The sequence below is a fragment of the Ruditapes philippinarum genome, unplaced genomic scaffold (assembly GCF_026571515.1).
Source record: "Ruditapes philippinarum isolate M1 unplaced genomic scaffold, ASM2657151v2 ctg13481_1_1_1_1, whole genome shotgun sequence".
Taxonomy (NCBI): domain Eukaryota; kingdom Metazoa; phylum Mollusca; class Bivalvia; order Venerida; family Veneridae; genus Ruditapes; species Ruditapes philippinarum.
In genome coordinates, this window is record NW_026864110.1 from 15,240 (window position 1) to 38,388 (window position 23,149).

General features: G+C 32.4%; 1 protein-coding gene across 1 annotated transcript; it reads left to right on the forward strand.

The window, feature by feature from the left end:
* The first annotated feature begins 16,613 nt into the window (after positions 1–16,613).
* LOC132724448 (golgin subfamily A member 6-like protein 22) lies at positions 16,614–18,905 on the forward strand. Its single transcript, XM_060709307.1, has one exon. The coding sequence runs from the start codon at positions 16,614–16,616 to the stop codon at positions 18,903–18,905; it is 2,292 nt and encodes a 763-aa protein (XP_060565290.1).
* The last annotated feature ends 4,244 nt before the right edge of the window (positions 18,906–23,149 follow it).

The window sequence follows — 23,149 nt, forward strand, 5'->3', positions numbered from 1 at the left end:
CTACTACCGATGCAATTTTTGTTCTTATGTTATTAATTCAAAAATTTGTTAATGAAAATAAACGTTAACGTTTATATGTTGTTTTTGTCGATATGATGAAATGTTTTGACAGTATATATAGAAATGCATTATGGCTGAAAATGTATAAATTAGGAATAAAAGGTAAATTGCTGCGTATTATAAGAGACATGTATCAAAAAGTTAAATCTTGTGTCAAATCTTGTTCAAATTATTCTGATTATTTTTATTATGCTATTGGATTACGTCAAGGGGAGGTAATTTCACCAATTTTATTCTCTCTCTCTTTGTAGAGGATTTAGAGCTATATTTGCAAACTGGTCAAGAATCAGGACTGTCATTTGATGATGTTATTTTGATTTTATTGTTATTTGCTGACGATATGACCATTAAAAAGTCAAATACATTCAATAATGCGTAACCGCTATAAGTTTAATTTTAAATTGTACAAAACATTAGATTACTTGCAGGTTTATAAAAAGACGAATGGAAAGTTTCCTGATTAACTATAAGAAAGTAATATTCTGAAAGTAAAAGCAATAATAAAAGCATGTGCAAAATTGCAGATTTTAACTCGTAAAATCATTTTCATTACCTAAATTCTCATATTAACATGAACTCTCTAATCACGTCGCTACCCGGATTTACATTTTTATGTTCACTTTAACCCTTTTAAATTGTAGTAAAAAAGAAAAATGTAATAATTTAATTTCTTGCACAAATGATACGACGGAATAATGTAAACGTTATCGTGTTCGACTTATATAATAATAATAATATAATAATAATAATCTTTTATTATAGTGACATGTGTTTTCGTACATGAAAATTACATATATACAATGTAAATAAAGAACACCCGGCCTTATAGGCCTATAGGTCACCTTAACAACAGTGTAAAATGCACGTGAATATATACAAATGGACAATTGAAATAATAAGAGTCTGTGTAACATAATTACATATAACAGCTGTTTAGAGGCAAAATTAACGTTTAAACATAAATAACAAATGAGAGTTGTTCTATATAGAGAGTTGTTCTATATAGAAAAGTGTTCTATATAGAGAATTAAAATCTGTTATTCAACAAAAACATTTTATAAGCTATAGAAAGTTACGTTTAATATATAGCTAAATAGGTTTGTCATTAATTGTCAATTTCCCTCCATTTCTTAAAATATTAAACATCAAACAAATAAGTTAACAATTTTCAAAGAACAAAATATTTTAAGAATATTAATTAGAAAAACTTTAAAGTATTTGATTTGACAGAATTATATGTATGATAACAGCAGAAAGGTTACAAAAATAATAATAAAGTAAACAAAAATGATGAAATGTCCACGTTCTATTGTCTATTCTCGTGCATGCGCATTGAACACTTCCTGTTTAACGTTGTTATTTTTACAGGTACCCGCTGTAGAATGTTGATATCAGCATGTCTTGGTTGAGGAAATTTTAAATCATTGAAGATAGTATGTAGATTTTAGTTTAATTGAAATCCATAATTGTTCATAAATGTTTTATTTCCTTGAAAATTCTTCTAAATTGATTTATATGTAAACGTAAACTTTATATACACAATTTGATAGTTATATTCGATTATTTAATGGCATATTCAAATAGTATAAACTTAATTCTGACTAACCTCAGGGAAGGGCCCACGATAATGTTGTTAGAACTTTTGGCCCAACCCTTTTGTATGTACACTTGATTATGTCTGTAAAATTATTTAATTGTATATTGTGTGTATATTTATACAATAAAATATTATTAAACTAATGGCATATCTGTAAACTCTTTTCTTGTTGTTGCGTCGTTGTAAAAGAGATTGTCTTGAATTTAAGAATACGGCAAAGTGATGATAGAAATATACTTCTTTATTTATGTAGCAATGTTTTTCAGTATTTTTTTTAATTTGTCTGCTGTTGCACAATTCTCAAAAATGTTCATGAGGTATTTATTTTGGATATCTTTTTCTCATAGCGTCGCACAAATAACTGCTTTACATACTAAGTTATCATAAGTATTTCTCTGGGTTTTTTTAAAGTTTATATAACACATAGAAAAACACATTATATTGATAAACGGAGGTTTTCGGCTTCTTTGGTTGAAGACAGGAACAAAAATATATTTGGTTCTACCATTTTGTTGTTGTTGTTGTTGACGTTGACGGCCATACATCGTAGAACCTTATGTCACATGGTTTTACATTGAAGAAGGTGTTCATGGTTATATGTACATAGTTGTACATCGAAGAAGATGTTTTTTTCATGGTTATATGTACATGGTTTCACATCCTAGAGGCTGACTGTAATAGTGTCTAGTCAGGCGGTGTTTTACTGTACCGGCGAGGTCGCGCGCACCTCTCTGTCTGTTGGACGACAGTGATCGTTAGACCAATAATTTTGCATTTTCGTCCATAATCAGATCGGTTAATGAATATTATTTACAATAAACATAATTTTGTTTCAGATATATGAATAACAAGACAACTGCCATAAAATGCATAGGATAAGAATTCCAATGAAAGATGTACTCTAGTATAAGTATTTTATCTTTAATGTAATATTTGATATTTAATAATTACTTTTCATATTGAATTTTAAACATATTTTATTAACTAATGCTCTTAACGTTTGTTAATTTCAATAAGAAGACTTATCCCAACTTAAACATTATATAATGAGTGTTGACAGTTTCACATATTTATGAGCCGTGTCATGACAAAACCAACATAATGCGTTTGCGACCAGCATGGATCCAGACCAGCATGCGCATCCGCGCAGTCTGATAAGGATCCATGCTTTTCGCTTCCAAACCGTATAATAAGTAGATAAACTGATAGCGAACAGCATGGATCCTGATCAGACTGCGCGGATGCGCAGGCTGGTCTGGATCCATGCTGGTCGCAAAGCCATTATATACACACATGTTATTCATAGATAAAGTAAATAATCAATTTGAAGCTCATGATTAAGTGCTATCTATTACTTAAAGATGCATTTTAATTAACCGATCTATTAATAAACATATTGCGAATAACGATCATTTCAACCAATTAGTATAGGTTATAGGTTATATACAGAGTTTTAAGACATCAATTTTCGAGCGAACGAAGTGAATGAAAACCTATTTTCTGTTTTATAATTTTACGAGGATTGTTCAATTTTCTATATATTCTGCGATGCAGAAGACAAACTTCAGTACCTGAATCGACTACTGATCTGTATTTATAGTTTTTAATTTTTATCAAAAATGAATTAGAACTACTCGCTAACGCTGTACTATTTTTGGTTTTTTATTGTTCCTGTCAGAGACCCCTTTGTGACAGGAACTTGCTAGTTTTCCTGAAAATTTATTTTGTTTCTGTCGTAAAAATTGTTGTTTACAACATTCTCGCATAATATATCCAAAATCATTACATTTCCAGCACTAAATCTTTGATTTCAAATTATGATTGCTGTTATTTTTCCTAAATCGTGAACAATTTTGTCGGTGAAATACAGAATATATTTCATTTTTCCTAAATCTACAATTACGCACATGATGTCCTCTTGTATTGTATCTTGCGTGATTTTGAGAATTAGAAAACTTTCCTACTCTGCCAGAAAATCCAGCTCTGAAATTCTGTTCGTTCATTGCGCAAGTCATTGCAGCTTGTAACGTTTTTGGTTTTTTATGCCCCCGAAGGAAAGCATATCAAAATCGAACCGTCCGTCTGTCAGGTCGTCAGTCCGTCCGTCCCGCTTTATACATATAGACAGTGGTGGTCGTGTCCGCTCTGAAACTTCAGTATGCATGAAAGTATTTTAATTTTTCTTTCAAATATGAAATAACCATTGATGTATGGTGTGTCGCGGACAAGACTCGGGTTTCTACCACTAAGGTAAAGGTCACTGTGGGGGTTCAAACTTTGTCATTTTTTTATGTTATGTAAAAATAGAAGGTGGTGGTTGTGTCCGCTCTGAAATTTCAGTATGAATAGAAGGATTGTAATTTTTCTTTCACATATGAAATAACCAAAGATGTATGGTGTGTCGCAAACAAGACTCGGGTTTCTACCACTAAGGTCAAGGTCACTGGGGAGGTTCAAACTTTGTCATTTTTTATATTATATCAATCTAGATGGCGGTGATCCTGTCCGCTCTAAAATATCAGTATGCGTGGAGGGATTTAAGAATAAAATAGATAATACAACATGTATTCGGTTTGTTCAATGACCATTAAAAAGTCAAATACATTCAATAATGCGTAACCGCTATAAGTTTAATTTTAAATTGTACAAAACATTAGATTACTTGCAGGTTTATAAAAAGACGAATGGAAAGTTTCCTGATTAACTATAAGAAAGTAATATTCTGAAAGTAAAAGCAATAATAAAAGCATGTGCAAAATTGCAGATTTTAACTCGTAAAATCATTTTCATTACCTAAATTCTCATATTAACATGAACTCTCTAATCACGTCGCTACCCGGATTTACATTTTTATGTTCACTTTTACCCTTTTATATTGTAGTAAAAAAGCAAAATGTAATAATTTAATTTCTTGCACAAATGATACGACGGAATAATGTAAACGTTATCGTGTTCGACTTATATAATAATAATAATATAATAATAATAATCTTTTATTATAGTGACATGTGTTTTCGTACATGAAAATTACATATATACAATGTAAATAAAGAACACCCGGCCTTATAGGCCTATAGGTCACCTTAACAACAGTGTAAAATGCACGTGAATATATACAAATGGACAATTGAAATAATAAGAGTCTGTGTAACATAATTACATATAACAGCTGTTTAGAGGCAAAATTAACGTTTAAACATAAATAACAAATGACTACTTTAAACATTAGGAATAATGGTTCTGTATTAAACTTATACTTGTAGTGTTACAAATTTTATCGATCTTTAAGATTAACAAGTGAGAGCGATATTCACGGAATAGAATGGTTATTGTTATTTTCTTTACAATATGGTGTTAAAGCCTGCGGTCATAAATTAAGTAAGAGAACAGATTAAGTCGAATTATATTTGTTCATGAAAGTAATATTCAAACATTAAGTAATAAAATAATGAAAAAAAATCAACTGGAAGTTAATGCATCTTTGGTTGTAGCAGGTGAGGAAGTTTTGACTCCTAATACCGATGAAAACCAAAGTCATCTTTCCTGTTTCGGCACCATATGTTTTATACTGTGTTTGTGCGCCGTAAAACCAAACAAACCAAAATCGAGAAAGTAAGAATTTAGGTACATAAACTTTTTTATAAAATATATTATTGAATGTTCGTCAATATGTCCCTTTGCTAGTCAGTACAAGTAAATAGTATTAACCGTCTAGGTATCCTACACAGGTTGATCTTTGGGGATCAGTCTTGTTTTCTCTGTTCCATACATACCTATTCAGTTTAATTTAACCAATTGCCAACAAACCAAAAGGAGAAAAGATATTTTGTTTTGTTTTTCGGCAAATGAGTATATATTTGAAACTGTAACAAGGGACTAAAATAGAAAAATAGGAAAAAATCAGAAAGCCCACAACGGCAAAATTACAAATCTTGCAGACTCGGTTTGCAGGGATAATGCACTTTTTCAGTGACCCTCATGTACAGACTCAAGCAAACAGTCTGCAATTTTCATGCAATTTTGCTGTTTTTAATGCTTTCGAGGGATCACTTTTTCCAGATATTGATTGAGCCTGTTAATGAACGGTACTGTCAGGTGCAAACAACCGTCCAAGATTTTTATAGAAATAGAAATTATTTTTTGGGCATAATGTTTCATGCAATGAAATCATGGTCGAATTAGCACATTTATTTTAAGTTATTGCAAATAAGTGCAGTTTTTCTAAAAACATAATTGATGACCCCTTCTGTCAGTGTGGTGAGATTTAAAGAACAGATTTAACAAATAACAACAGTTACATTGTCAACTGTTCTCTATAGCGACAGAGGTCTCAGCGATGAAACAAATGCCAAAATATTTAATCTTGTACATGAATATAACTGTAGCACAAAATGGTTTTGTCTTGCCAGTTTATTTAATTCATAAACAATATAACAGTTGTACTTAAGTACGTTAATCACTTGCCGTTATAACTCGACATTCTTTTAATTTCATCTTTTACTGTATCATCATGATAAGATACTTGGTCTTATATCCAGGATGTAAATACTCCTGAAAACCACAATAAATTAAATTATTTTATTTTGACACATAAGTAAATTTTTTTTTCTCATATAAAAAACTATCGCAGACATTGGCTCTGAAAAACTGATCTATCATCCCTTTCAAAGATAATGGTCACATCTCGTTCTCTGATTTCTATAACTATCCCTTTATCTATACTTCTTCTTTACTATAATTCTTGAGTCTTTATAGTTTAAACATCAAAAAGTAGAAAAAGTTTGTTTACACATAAAATCGAGCCTTTTTTTTTCGTACCATTTTTATATATGATCGCACATTTGTTGTTATTCTCACTTTTTACGTCGTTTGTTGTATTTTCCTTACTTATCTCACATTTGCTATATTCAATTATGTATTAGTTAGTAACTATTGTACTTGTACGTGTTTTCTGTACGACATCTGCTGTGGTCATAGTAATATTTTTACAATAGCGTTGCTCTTAAATTTGGTTTACAAATCATGGTCATGCAACTACATACGAATTTTCGGCTATAACGAACCATTTTAGTTCCATTTTATCATGTCCCAAATGACGGAAAACATGTAAATTTCCTCGGTTATAACAAACTGTTATAATTGAAATATCGATACATAATATATTGTTCCATTAAATAACCGCTGCAGTTAAATACCGGTTACACCGGATACAGTGAAAAGTATGGCTTTTTGACGGCAAATTTCCCCATCCAGACAAGTCAGCAAGTTGTTGCTACTTCGCTTGTAGCGAACTTCGGATATAACGAACGATATTTTAATGTCCCATTGAGTTCGTTTTAATCGGAGTCGACTGTAATTAGGTAAAGAAGCAGACGCTTGTTTTGGATGTGTCTATTATGTTTTGTTTCGTGGGTGAGTTGTCATATTACAGAAATTAACAATTTATATGCATTTATTATTTTTCAATGATTTCAATTATTTTAAATGATTCAAGGATTGTTTTATCGAATTATTTGTAAATAAAATTGTTATATGTCCGATTAAAGAGATGATTTTAATAACCATGAAACTAGTTCACACCTTAATGTGAATTGATCACGTGATGGTTTCAGCCAATGACAAAACATCAACATAGTCGGACAGAGAAAATAATCGATAATCTTTATGTAGCAAACAAACTTTGAATTGCAAGTATTAATTTCATACTATTTTTTTCGGCAGAAGAAACTATCCGAGGAGGGCCAGGTATTTTCGTATAGTAAGATGGCTGCCGTAACAGCATCACGTGATTATCCCAAGCAACACAGCAACTTAACACGGGAATTATAGATATAGCTAACATAGGCGCGTCGTATATGGACAGAGGGAATTATTATCCCTCTTCATAAGAAGGGGCGTACTGATGACGTCAATAACTATAGAGGCATAACATTAGTTAGTTGTTTGTCAAAATTATTTACCACTTTACTTAATGTTAGAATAGAATCCTTTTGTGAAAGTAACAATATCATATCAGATGCACAATTTGGTTTCCGTAAAGAGCGTTCTACTACCGATGCAATTTTTGTTCTTATGTCATTAATTCAAAAATTTGTTAATGAAAATAAACGTTTATATGTTGTTTTTGTCGATATGATGAAATGTTTTGACAGTATATATAGAAATGCATTATGGCTGAAAATGTATAAATTAGGAATAAAAGGTAAATTGCTGCGTATTATAAGAGACATGTATCAAAAAGTTAAATCTTGTGTCAAATCTTGTTCAAATTATTCTGATTATTTTTATTATGCTATTGGATTACGTCAAGGGGAGGTAATTTCACCAATTTTATTCTCTCTCTTTGTAGAGGATTTAGAGCTATATTTGCAAACTGGTCAAGAATCAGGACTGTCATTTGATGATAATATTTTGATTTTATTGTTATTTGCTGACGATATGGCCATCTTAGGCAAGTCACCATTGGAACTGCAAAACCATTTGGATCTTTTACATTCATATTGCTCTACATGGGGATTAAAAGTAAATACAAGCAAAACAAAAGTAATGGTTTTTCGAAAACGAGGGGGGTTATTACAAAATGAGAACTGGACCTATGATGGCCAAATTTTAGAAGTTGTGAATGATTTTAATTATTTAGGTACTGTTTTTAATTATACAGGTAATTTTTCGCTTAACCAAGAACACTTGGTAGGGAAAGCTTTAAAAGCTCTTAATGTTTTGTTTTATAATTGTAAAAAGTTTGATCTCAAACCTAAAATATTATGTCAATTATTTGATGCTTTCATTGGGTCTATTTTAGGATACGGGTCTGAAATTTGGGGATACACGAAATCTAAAGAATTGGAAAGAATCCACTTAAAATTTTGTAAACGTTTGCTTAATGTTAGAGCAAATACTTGTTCTGCTGCAGTTTATGGTGAGTTGGGGCGTTATCCGCTGTATGTGACTCGTTACGTTAGAATTGTCAAGTTTTGGTGTAAGTTGAAAAACACTGATAATATTGTTTTAAAAACTATGTATGAAGATGGTTTATTGGATTGTAATAAAGGACACCGCAATTGGGTTTCAATTGTTAAAAAAACTACTCTGTAATTATGGTTTTGCTGAAATTTTTAATGAAAATTGCGTTGATGCAAAAGTGTTCCCTATCATTTTTAAACGCAGAGTTATAGACACTTTTATACAAGAATGGACAGCTACGTTAGAACGTAGCCCAGTTTTGTTTAATTACAAGAATTTTAAGCTTAATTTTGGTTATGAAAGTTATCTTGATATTCTGCCTCGTAAATATAGATATTATTTTTGTAGATTAAGATTATCTGTACATCCTTTAAGAATACAGACTGGGAGATACAATAGGAATAATACACCTCGTGATCAACGATATTGTTTATGTTGCAATACATTTGACATAGAAGATGAATACCATTTTATATGTGTATGCCCTTGTTTTAATAGTCTTCGAATGCAGTATCTTAAAAATGTTATTATGTTAGACCATCTGTGTTTAAATTTATAGATCTACTTTCAACGCAAAATAAAAGTATTTTAATTAAGTTATCTAAATATATCCATGAATCTTTATCGTTGAGAAACGCAATCATTAACTCTTAACAAAACTGATTTGTAATTATCATCTTGCATAAAGTTCGTCCTCTTTAATCATTGTTTATTTATTTAAGAATGTTTATAATTTGTATGTTTTCGTATGCCATGTGACTATGTTTAATCAAATCTTTTGTTAACAAGACAATGTACCTATGTATAAGTCTGTAAATAAAATTCTGTTCTGTTCTGTTCTGTTCCGTATAGGATAGAAAATACTTCTTATATCTATTTGTAATAAATATTTACAAACCGTATCTTTTGGGTTTTATTGGATCAATCGATAACAAATAATTGTGTTTTTTGTAAATATATAATATTTTTTTCAAATCTGTGATGAAATTCTACCTTTAATATATTAGAATGGTTTTTAATGCTCTGTAACATAAAAAAGAAAGAAAAAAGATCGTGCCAGTGTTAGCTATGTTCTTTATAAACTGGTGACCAGATTTACGAGTTCAGAAAAACAAAGAAATACGCGAACAAAAACGGGTTTTTTATTGTTTATATTTCTATTTCTGTGGGTTTGCAAGATTTTCATATGGTCTGATCAGTGGAAGATGTGTAATTTGTGTTATGTTTCAAAGCGCATTGTTCTTTTTTTTGAAATCATTTTTCTCACCTGAAGTCATACGTCCATAATATGGAAGCCAGGAGCGACATTTGAAATTAATATTCAAAAGTTAAAACTTATTATTTAATTCTTTGTATTTAAAATTTAATTCGTAATATTTAAAAAATAATTCTTAATACTTAAAAATTAAGATCAGAATACATTAGACGCGGTTATTTGAATTAAACGGTCTCTTGCACGAAGAAAAAAACTGGCAAATTCGATGTGGTTGCTTACAGGTAATTGCCATTTTTTATATAAACAATAACATTCCGTTTGTTATTATATCTGATTGTTATACTTTTCATGCTAATAATTTAATCAGTTTTATCAAAGACGCGTTGAAGCGTTAAAACTGACAGAAATATATCTGCTAGTCAGGGAGTTAGGTTTGTCTAACGATAATGTTTTGTTGTTGGTGGTGGATAACAATGTTACACGATTTCAGCCCCAGCCTTTATCATTTCATTGAAAGTGACAACTGTGTCAACAGTTGTGTCATCCCTATTGCCATCTGAAGGTTAAAAGTGATTACGCAATACTTGCTGACTTGAAGTACGGAGAAATTGTTTTACTTCTCCTTTGTCGCCGCAACATACGTCTTGGTCTTCGTCAGTTAAAGAGAATACTTCGTTGAAATAATTAAGGGCGGCACCGTGTCATGTATACTCCACAAGAAATCGTACAAGTACAGTAGAAAAACAATTGCAGTTTAGCGGAGACGGCTTATTGTACCAAGGTGGATGAATACGTTGAAGGATTTGAGAGCTCGTGGACGAATTGATACGTCAAACCCTATTCATGCAGAATGCATGCGATTTTATGTAACGGATGTTCTTCAAGCGAGACATTATCGCATTGTATTCACTGGAATTTACATAATGTGCGGCCACAGAAACATGTAGACACTTGTACTGGAAGACCAGAAATAAAATGCTGTTTAATGTACTAGAACTATTAGGTTCTACAGATTATGGTGTTAATGTTGATTTGTAGGATATTGAATAAGAAACAATCCAGATGATTGAACATTAGAAATAATATTTATACTTTTCAATGGACAAACATTGATGTTCATGGTTTTCCAAAGTATGTGCTTTTTATGTTTAACTTCTAGGCCGATCTCGAGTTCGCGTTACTTATTGTTAGAACAGATCATAGCTCAAACGGAAAAGAAAATAATAAAAGAACTTTAACACGAGACCTCTTTTGAAACATACTGATTCTTCATTCATGATTGCATGACAAATCTGACTAGTAAAAAATACCAGAAATCTAAGTAAACCGTAAGTAGGAAATTGGAAGATAAACCTGATGAGTTCTTTGTAGGCAGTATGAAAAATTTGTCAAATGTTCTCCAGAAGGGGTCAAATTTTAGGACTATCTAACCACAAAAGAGCAAGTTTCAAGTTTGACCTACATATATGACCTTTGCTAAAGTTACAAGTTGTTCCTACTAAAAAAACTGTAGTGTTCACAATGTTTTTCTTTAATTTGACCTATTTTTACCCCATATGACCCAGATTCAAACTAGACCTAACGATTATCTAGACAAATATTTTCAAAAACTTTTAAGTTGTTCAAATTGCAAATACAGCATCTAAAGTGTTCTCTATGTTTTTCTTTGATTTGAACTAGTGTCCTAGTTTATGACCCCAGATTACCCAGATTAAAAACTGACCTAGAATTTTTTTTAGATAAAAACAATTTTGATGAAGATGCAAAATGTGACCTGTATTGTATTCACAAGGGAAATGTTAACAGACACACCGACAGACGACAAACAGCGGGCAATGTCAGAAGCTCACCTTTGAGCTGAGCTAAAAAGGAATCAAGATATATCAGATTTTCTCTTTACTGAATTAAACACAGAGCTCACAGTTTTCAATGCAAATAGTTATGCATCTAAAATACTGACCTAAATGAACTGGCAAAAAAAATTGTATCCACAAAGTCTGTTACAAGCTTTTAAACCATCTATATTTTGTTTATTTTGCGTTTATTGTAAAAAGTCTTACTCTCGTGAACTAAAATGGCTGAAATTAACAATGACAAGAAACCCCATCATTTTCGACATTTATTAAAAACAGTTGGTTAAAAGAAATTGATATCTAGGTTCAGGTTCCGCGATAGAAATAGTACTGTACAATACTTTGACATCTTTTGTATCATCCCTCATGCTACTGTTGCCAAAGTAACCCAAATTAACTGTTTCCATCAAATAAAAAATGTCCTTTATTTTTCCCCGAGCATTAAGTATTTTCATTGATTTTACAGTGCAGTCAGCAGGCAAACCATTCAGTTATGCACCGCTACTTTAAGACAAATGACAGCAAAAAAAGTATAGATGATTTATATTGTTTCCCTTACTGATGGGTATAGATAGGCTATAGTTGTTTGTTAAAAAGTATAATTACAGTCCATTTTAAAAGTAAGGCAGCAAAGCCAGTGTAACAAATTTTACTCTTTAATTACAGTGTTTAATCAAAGTACAAAATTAAAGGAGTTTCAACTTTCAATTAATAACAATCTGGGGTAACTACCTACATCATAAAGCATGAAATTAAAACGGTATTCATAGCACGATCTATGTTTGCAGGTAAAGTTAAAAACATAGCAAGTTTTGCCATGTGGGTTAGAATTGAAGGCTCAACTAGGCAAAATGATTATTTTTCAACTAAATAAAACAAGAACTGTCACTAAAAATAAACATTTGCCACATTGAGCATGTGACAGGTAAAAGATCTAACCTTTTACATTGATAAAGGTGTTTAAGAAGCAAACATTTTTATTACAATCAAAATCACACCATAATATATAATTGTCAATTAGCTTATTATCATCACAGGTTACAATTTTTTTTAAATGAATGTAATTATCGTTTTGAACATATCATATAGGTGTGAAACAGTATGGCGGACGTGTATTTATCTGCAGAAAACTAAATGTGATATATTTTGGATATTTGATCTGCTTTTGAGTGTTTAAAATTGTTTTCAAGGATACATTAGAAAGGTAACACTATGAGTTTGCACGAGTTGCAAAATACAAGTACCCCAAATAGACAAAATGTGACTTTTGCCGTGCCAACGTCTAACAGATATTTCCCGCTGCAGTGGGTGGGGTGTGAGCAGACACCAATAAACATAGGAGGGGGACAGAAACATGCATTGGACAGTACAGGTAGCTTATATTTGACTTCAAATAGTGAATCTTCTTTTATTTCATTAAATACTGATGAGAAATTAGTCATGATGTTCAGAAAATTGGAAAAATTAGATGCAAATGATAAAACTTTTATGTCAATGGCTGAAAAAATTGATAACACTATACGAAAAGTAGATACCCTGGAGCATGTTATTAGCGTGAGAGATGGTCACATGAAACAGTTAGCCTACCACAGTATAGACACTGAAGCGCGCTCGAGGCGCAATAATCTTATATTTTACGGCTTAGCTGATGTAAGGATCGAGAATACATACGAACTACTTTCGCAGTTTTGCAGCGACCATCTAGATTTTGACCTAGGGGATTATTTTGTCCAGCGTGTGCACCGTTTAGGCTCTCTTCGTCGCGCTAGTGGTCTTACGCAAACTCCCAGACGTCCAATCATTGTCGCTTTTCGAGATTTTGGCGACACAGAGTTCATCCTTCAGCAAGCTAGAAAACTGAAGCATACACGATATAGTATTGATAGGGACTATCCGAAGGAAATTGCTAGCGCAAGAAAACGACTTTGGGGCCGTTATTGTCACAGGTGTACAAATTTATCTATATCATCCCTATATCCCCAATATACTAATACTCTAAATTTCAGCAGTATGCCGTAACATTGTAAATCGACTACTCAACGTGATTTACAATAACACTATCTTTTCACCTTTCCTCTTTACTATTCCTTTGTTATTTAAATGATTTTCTATGACGTATATAAGTTTGACCAATAGGGTCAATTAAACAATATATTTTGAAAGAAAATAAGATTGTATTGTGTACGTTTGGTTTATATAACCTTAACTTAAATCATTTAAATTGATTACATGTGTATAATAAAAGGAATATATTTTGCTACAGGTAATTCTCTTCATATGTTGCATTTGTAAATTGCGTACATCTTATGTTAATAGACTTATATTATTTGAGTTCTAAGAACATTTCTTAGAATATATTTTTCTTTGTGTAACATGATGTCGGCCATTTTGTACATGTATGTTTACATTATTTAAATGCAATATAATTAAACAATATATTTTGAAAGAAAATAAGATTGTATTGTGTACGTTTGGTTTATATAACCTTAACTTAAATCATTTAAATTGATTACACGTGTATAATAAAAGGAATATATTTTGCTACAGCCGGAAGTTCTTTTGATCCGTCATCCCCTGGCCCCAGATATATGAAACTCTACCGTTGAGACGGTCCAGTGCCCTAGACCAAAGAGGGACGTCTGGCGCCTCGGCGACATTGGCGCCCAACGGGGGACCCACGAAGATGATGACGATCAACACTGCCGCTTGTCTTACGGACGTCTGTAGAACATCATAAAGATCCTTTATATTGTCGAAAGATCCTATAGAAAGGACAGGTATACCCCAGCTCCCATTAAATTAAAAAGAGCTCAAACATTTATTATTGGCCGGCCACCTTAATATATAGTGCTAATTGATAGCACATATTATCTTTCCTTGATTCATTAATCCTGGAATCAACCGTGAACTTATCAACAACGAGCTGGAAGGAGGATCACCGGAAGTTACCATTGTTTACATTTTTGACAGTTGACAGCCACGTGTTCCTGTGTTTGTAAACATTGAAACTGTCATATTCAGTGTGTAATTGATATAGATATAGATATATATCATTCATCGTTTTAAACGATAGAATTAGCCGACTGTATTTTTTAAAGAGTTTGTGAAAATTAAATGTTTATCATTTTGATAATATTATTAAATGTATGCTTTATTGTATGTATTTGTTAAAAAAGGGTTGTTTATTTATTGACCAATACACAATTGTTTGTGTCAATATTCATTCTGCTGTGCACTGATTGAATTTGATTGCTCAACGAGTACTTGGATTCACTGAAAATTTATTGGTATTTATTTATTATTGTGTGTTGTCTTACTCCATCTTTCCTTCCTGAGTCTATACTAATTTAAGACAAATAAACTAAAATACCAAATAGTAACCTATATTGACCCTGTCCTAAAATAGTAAGTATTATAGGTTTGTTAACCTGGTTGGTTTGGTGTGCATTTATAGATAAATATACATTAATTATAATTATCTATTATATCAAAAAAAGGAATTTAAAATTACTTTGCTTATCAAAGAAAGCTCAGTAATTTGAAGTAGATCCTGAAAACAAATTTGTCGTACAAGAAATTTAACAATCTCGCAAATTCATTCGCGACGCGAACAAATAGCATTTTATACATAAATGATATATCTTTGAATGAATATGCATTCAAAGATCATTTTTGTATAAAAGTTGAATATTCTGACGTACAAACGGTTAAACAATTTTCGCATCAACGCGACACCACAATAGCATTGATAACATCACAAATATAATCATATAGTGCACACATGCCTCCGTAGCGTATTGGATAGCGACAGCGTTTGTCACCTAGGAGAATCGAGTTCCAATCTTGGTAGAACCTCACGGATTTTTTCCGACATTAATAAATTGTTCATGCAAAACACGAACATTAAAATAAAATAAAAACTTAAAAAAAAAAACATATCAAATTAAAATTCATATAAATACATATAAATAAATATATACATATAATAAATAAACTGTAATACAATAATATCATATTCACATTACGAGTGTACAAATATATACTGAAAGGGAAGTAACAAATATAAACAAACCCATATATACGGAAAGAAGTACATTGAAAGGAGCAATAATAAGAATAAACTGTTGAAGATTAGCGAAAAGGGAATATATGAACGAACTTGTGTTGTGCTTGTATTTGCATAACTCACAAATAAAGTGAAAGGACATTTTCAAATACGCGACAAGTAACTTTGAATATTTTGTTTTGCCTTGAAAGGATGTTTGAAAGAAACAGATTACAAATAATCAAGTTAAGTGGACAGAGATAGTAAAAGGAACGAAAAGTGAAATTTGAAAACAGAAAGTGTAGTGAAAAGGAAAGGGATATTTAAACGGAAGTTACGTTTTGAAATTAGGGTGTGAAATGTACAAAGATTGTGAAAACACGGAAAGTGAATTAAAAAGGAAGTAGAGAAAAGAGCGAAAAGTAAAATCTTGAAATTATCAAGAAAAGAGAAAAGAAGTTGTGAAAAACATAAAGAGTGAATAAGATATTATAAAGTGAAAGGATGAAATGTTGTGAAAACACGGAAAGTGAATTTAAAAAGAAGTAGAGAAAAGAGCGAAAAGAAGTTGTGAAAAGCATAAAGAGTGAATAAGATATTATAAAGTGAAAGGATGAAATGTTGTGAAAAACACGGAAAGTGAATCAGAATTATATAGTGAAAGTGAATAAGATTGTGAAAGATACGAGAAGAAAAATAGAAATTATTCAGTGATAAAAAAAAAGAAAGTTGTGAAAGACACTGACAGTGATTTGTTTGTAATTAACCAAGTGAAATGAAAACATCATAAGTGTACATACTTGCTAAACTTTGAAAGCTAAAGGTGAAGACATAGAACTTATAATAATATATTTGGTGAAAAGGGAGGATAATCAGATAATGGCTGAAGGAAATTTACCTATGAGAATGAGAGAAGGTACAAGAGAAACATCTCGACAAAGTGAAAATCTTATAAGAAAACGGGAAACTGAAAAACAATTAAAAGAACTTGAGCAACAGATAAAAGAAGAGGAACTCAAACGTTTAAAATATCAACTTGATATAATGAGATCTAGAAGGGCAGCATCAAATACCGAACACACTAATGTACTTGATTTTGCATCAAATGAAAATGAACGGAATGTTCTAAATACATCTAGACAATCAGTTCAGAAACTTAATAGTGATGTTCATCATAGTATGTCGTCAATAGAACAAATTGGTGCACACAAACAGAGCGAACAAGAACATGATCCTACCGATATAATACTTAATGCATCTGGTGTTGAATTTTTAAACCAAGTAGATGATATAGATGCAAGAATTTCATTACATAGAAATGAAAGCTATCATACTCCAGATAGGATAAGCTCTGATATAAGCCAGAGGCGGAAAGTACATACAGACATTCTTAAAGAGAGAAAAGAACGCTTGGATAGAGACAAAGGACAATCGAAGAGTTTTGATACAGTGATTAAACATGATGGAGATGGGGATTGGCTTAAAGCACGGGTGGTATATCAAACACCAACTTATTCAGAAAAGCAAATAAACAAGTGCATAGATACCACAAAAGGAACAAAAACACAAACAGAGTATAAAGATGAGGAGAATTATAGTTTGCCAATGAAAAGTGTAAGAAATAGACGTGTTTCAGATTTAGAATGTATGTTTGAAACAAAAGAAGAGAGAAGTATAACTTCTGAATTTATGGAAGAAGAGGAAAGAAAATTGTCTTTGATCACAGATAGAAGGAAGGAGTTGCAAGAAATGATAGAAATGGAAAGATTACAACAACTGAAGATTGAACAAGAGAAACAGAGAAAAATGGAAGAAATCAGAGAACAGGAAAGGGTTTTAGAACAATATGAATTGAGAAGCAGGGAGTTACAATTACGTGAAAATAAATTAAAAGATTATGAGAAGATGATAGATTCAAAGATGGAACGATTGCATCTTATTAGTGATACATTAGAAAAAGAAAATATTGAACGCAAAAGAGAAAATGATGTATCTGAAACTCTTAAGAAGAAATATGAAGAGATGAGAAGAAGGGAGATGGCTATTGAAAAGAAGGAAAAAGAGTTAGAACAGAAAGATTATTTGCTGGAAAAGAAAATAAACTTACTGAAAGATTGGCAACATGAAGAAAGAGAAACAGAAAGAGTTCCACAAAAATATGAATCGGACATTCATGATATGATGAATGATTACTTAGAGGAAGGATTTCATACATTACCACGGCAAAGCAGTAATGAGATACATACATTTGGACCAAAGTTAATCATCAGCCAATTTTCAGGGTCAGATCCGAAACCAAGATCCGAATCTTCGTTAGAAGAATGGAAAAGAGAAATTGAGAGTATAATTGCAACAAAATTGTACAAAGAACATGTAGTTGCTCAAGCTATTAGACAATCGTTAAGAGGTCAAGCGAAGAAAGTGCTGATAAATCTAAGTCCTGTGGCTACACCAATTGATATTGTGTCTCGAGTTGAAGATATCTTTGGCGATCTTTCAAGTCAGCAAATTATATTCACTGAATTTTACACAGCTGAACAGAAACCAGAGGAATCAGTTGCAGAGTGGGGTCTTCGTCTGGAAGAAATTCTTCTGTTAGCATCAACAAAAAGGTTCATTCCTGAAAAAGAAAGAAAAGAAATGTTAAAAGATAAATTTTGGAGATCTTTATATAATATAGACATTAAGAATGCAACTCGTACTAGTTTTGAGAGCAGCGACTCATTTGAAGTGTTAAGGAGAAAAGCTAGAGCTGAGGAGAATGAAATAAAGGTTACAAAACAGAGACGACAAACTGTTCAGCATAATCAAATGTCAACTGTAGAAAAGGACAATAAAGAAGACATTATTAAACAACTTATGAAGAAAATGGAAAACTTAGAAAGGCAATTAGAGGAAGTAAAGAGAGAAAAAGAGAAACCTAGTAGATACGATACTAGTAACCAATACAGTTATGGAGGAAGAGGACAGTACAACTTTAGAAGGACTAATAATTACAACAATGTTGGGAGAGGATATGGATTCAGATATAATAGTAGATACAATGGTAGTGTTGGACAAAACAGAAGAAATGAAATGGACATAAATTCAAGAAAAGAAACAAATGAAAAAGATCCGAAAATACAACCTGATGTAGCCAAGAAAAATGTTAAAGAGGATTTAAAAGATTAGATGTCTCCATTGAAGGGCAAATGAGAGACAGTAAAATAAAAAGCCCGAACAAGCCAAAGAACATATTTGAAAGATTAGTTGGATGTCCAAATGAGTCAACTGTTATTGTCAATGATGTAAAATCAAATTGTATTTGTGACACTTGATCTATGATAACGACAGTTAGTGAGGAGTTCTACAACAATCTAGATCCGAAACCAGAATTGCATCGAGTTACGGATTTTGTTATAAACATGCCTGATGGAAATTCATTGCCATATTCCGGATACATTGAATCTTCTGTTAAAATACCTGGTTTATCGGACTTGGATTTAAATATCCCAATTTTAGTCGTACCGAATACAGAGTACAACTTGAGTGTTCCAATAATCATCGGCACAAATGTTTTAAGATTCCTCTCTGAACAGTCGTCAAATGAATCGCTTCCACAACCTTGGAGGACCGCTATTTGCAATCTTGTTGGCTCACCTGTAATTGGCAAAGTTAAAGCTTACAATAAGAAGGATATAGTATTAGAACCATTCCAGTCGAAAGTTATTACAGGTTTCATCAGACATAAATTCGACTTGAATACTGTTGTCACAGAAACATCTGAGGAATCCTCATCCAGAATTGGTATATGTCCAAGAGTCGTTGAAGTCAATGGATCAGGAAATCGATCAAAAATACCAGTAAAATGCTTCAATTTATCTGCAAAACAAGTGACGATTAAACCTAAGTCTATACTTTGCAATCTACAAGAAGTAAAAGTCCTTCGTAACTGGGAACCAACAGACAATGATAATACTGAAACAACAGACAATGATATTATTGAACAATCAGAAAAGACAAATGATACACAAACAGAACAAAGTGAAATAGACAAGTTTACAAATAGTTTGAAAGTTGATCTATCAAATGTTCCTGAGACTTACTGTCAACAAGTCAAGACCATTTTCCATAAATGGAAAGATGTTTTTTCTACAGGACCTCTTGATATAGGAAGAACAGATTTAGTTGAACATGAGATACATCTAGAAGATCCAAAACCCTTTAAAGAACCATATAGACCCATTCCACCTGGTCTCATTAATGAAGTTAAAGAACATATTCGTGATATGCTTGAGATAGGAGCAATTCGCCCTTCAAACAGTCCATACTCATCGAACGTTGTAATTGTCAGAAAGAAAGATGGTGAAATAAGATTTTCCATAGACTATAGAAAACTCAACAATAAAACAAGAAAAGACGCATATGCCCTTCCTAGAATAGACGACACTCTTCATCTCCTTACTGGATCAAAATATTTCTCTAAACTCGACCTCAAAAGTGGTTATTGGCAGGTGGAACTTCGGGAGGAAGACAAATGTAAAACAGCATTTCAAGCAGGAAATTTAGGATTCTTTGAAGCCAATAGAATGCCATTTGGATTAACAAATGCTCCCGCAACGTTTCAAAGACTTATGGAAAGATGCATGGGAGATATGAATTTACAACAATGTCTTATATATCTCGATGACATCATCATATTCAGCCCAACCTTTGAAAAACATTTAGAGAGTCTCGAAGCTGTGTTTCAACCTTTGAAGACCAATACTCTTAAACTTAAAGCCTCCAAATGTGAATTCTTCAAAGATCAAGTCATCTATTTGGGTCATCTTATATCTGACAAAGGCATCGGTACAGATCCTGAAAAAGTTACTACAGTAGAAAATTGGCCAACACCCACCACAGTGAAAGAAGTTAGAAGTTTTCTTGGATTCGCCGGTTATTACCGAAAATTTATCCAAGGATTCGCTAAAATAGTAAGACCACTGAATGACCTTCTCATTGGAGACAATCTCAAGAAGAAGAAAATAAAACCAACTGTTAAGAAGAAGTTTGAATGGGGTCCAAGTCAACAACAAGCATTCACAACAATTAAACAAAAACTTATTACTGCTCCAATGTTGGCATATGCAGACTACAAAAAACCTTTTAAGCTTCACACGGACGCATCGGGACTAGGGCTTGGAGCTATTTTATATCAAGAAGTTGATGGTACATGTATCGACCGTGTTGTTGCATATGCAAGTCGGAGCCTAAGACCATCTGAAAAGAACTATTCTGCACACAAATTAGAATTCCTGGCATTGAAATGGGCAGTTACAGAGAAGTTCCACGACTACCTTTACGGATCACAATGTTTTGTAACTACAGATAACAATGCATTAACTTATGCCCAAACTTCTGCAAAGCTTGATGCAACCGCTCAACGCTGGATTGCGAGTCTTGCCAACTACAACCTGAAAATAGAATATAGAAGTGGTAAGAAAAATATCGACGCTGACGCTTTGTCTCGAATAGAACCATCAAATCATGCGGTTAACCCCGATACAATAAAAGCAATGACAATGGCTGCTCAAGTCCAGATTCCACTTGTTGAAACTATTTGCAATCCTGATGCCGAGATACAACCGGAACTCATACCAGATATTCCTGACGACTTGATTATGCCAGTTAGTCTCTCAAATATGGACTGGTATAAAGCACAACATGAAGACCGCATTATAGCTGGAGTTATAAGTCATCTAAAGAATGGAACCAAACCGGCTTCTTCGACCTATGGTTCCGAGGCTAATATAATCTCTGGTTATCTTCGCGAATGGTCCAAGCTTGTCTTTCAACAAGGCGTTCTTTATAGAAGAACAACTGTCCGGTTTTACTCGCCTTCAACTTGTGTTACCTTCAAAATTAAGAGAAGATGTATTTCATGCAATTCATACAGATTTAGGACATCAAGGACGAGACAGAACACTATCATTATTTAGAGAACGCTTCTTCTGGCCAGGAATGGAATCATTTGTTGTGTCAAAAGTAAGATCATGTGACCGATGTATCAAAAGAAAAGCCCGAAACATCAAAGCAGAATTGGTAAATATATCATCTTCCTTTCCTATGGACATACTATGCATTGATTATCTTTCATTGGAACGTTCAAAAGGTGGCTTCGAAAATATTTTAGTGATGACCGACCATTTCAGCAGATACGCACTTGCATTTCCAACACGAAACCAAACAACAAAAACTACAGCAAAAATTATTTTTGACCAAGTTATTGTTCACTATGGTTTTCCAGCCCGTCTCCATAGTGACCAGGGACAATCTTTTGAAGCAAATATAATCAAGGAATTGTGTGCAATTGCCGGTATTGACAAATCAAGAACAACACCATATCCTCCTCAAGGCAATCCCGTGGAACGTTTTAACTCAACACTTTTAAAATGCTAGGTACTCTTGAAGATAACCAGAAAAGCAATTGGAAAGATACGTTGCAACATTAGTTCATGCGTATAATTGCACCAAACATGATAGCACTGGATTTTCACCATACTTTCTAATGTTTGGCCGTCATCCTAGACTTGCAATTGATGCCTTTCTTGGACTACCAATAGACAATGAAAATTCTCAATGTCATTCGGAATATGTTCATCAACTGAGAGATCGTCTCTTGAATGCATACACCATCGCAAGAAAATGTTCAGAGCATGTTGGTAAAAACAATAAAAAGTATTATGACATTAAAACAAGACATCTGAAATTAGTTCCTGGAGATAGGGTATTGGTCCGAAATGTGTCTATCAGAGGAAAGAATAAACTAGCTGATAAATGGGAACACCATCCATATATTATAATCAGTCAACCAAATGCTGATATACCCGTTTACCAAGTAAAACAAGAAGGAAATAGATTTAGAAAAATAAGGACACTACATAGAAATCTTTTATTGCCATTTATGAGCACAACAGATCTTAATAGTGATATAACAAAGGATGAGACAAAAGTTGCTGAAAATACTGAAACTGAAGAGTGTGTAAATATCAATAAAAAATCTGGACAAGAAGATCCAAAAACAAATACAAATAATAAAGATGTATCTTACCTGAATGCAACTCTGGAACAAGAAATGGATTCATCTTTCATAAACTCTGATGAAGAAACAATTGAAAAATATGTAATTCCTCAACGAAGGAAACAGAGGAATATGTCTGGAGAATCAGATACGAATAATAATTCTGGTTCAGAAACAAAACATTCAATTCGTAAAACAAAACGAAAGATAACAAAGCCTCGGTGGATGAGAAGTGATGACTGGATTATTGGATAGTGTGTTTTAATGATAGTATATCATGGAATAATGTGAATTGACGTTTATATGTTTACAATGATCAATTGTATATTAAAACATTAAAGATGATATAAACAATATATCATTAGCATACCAC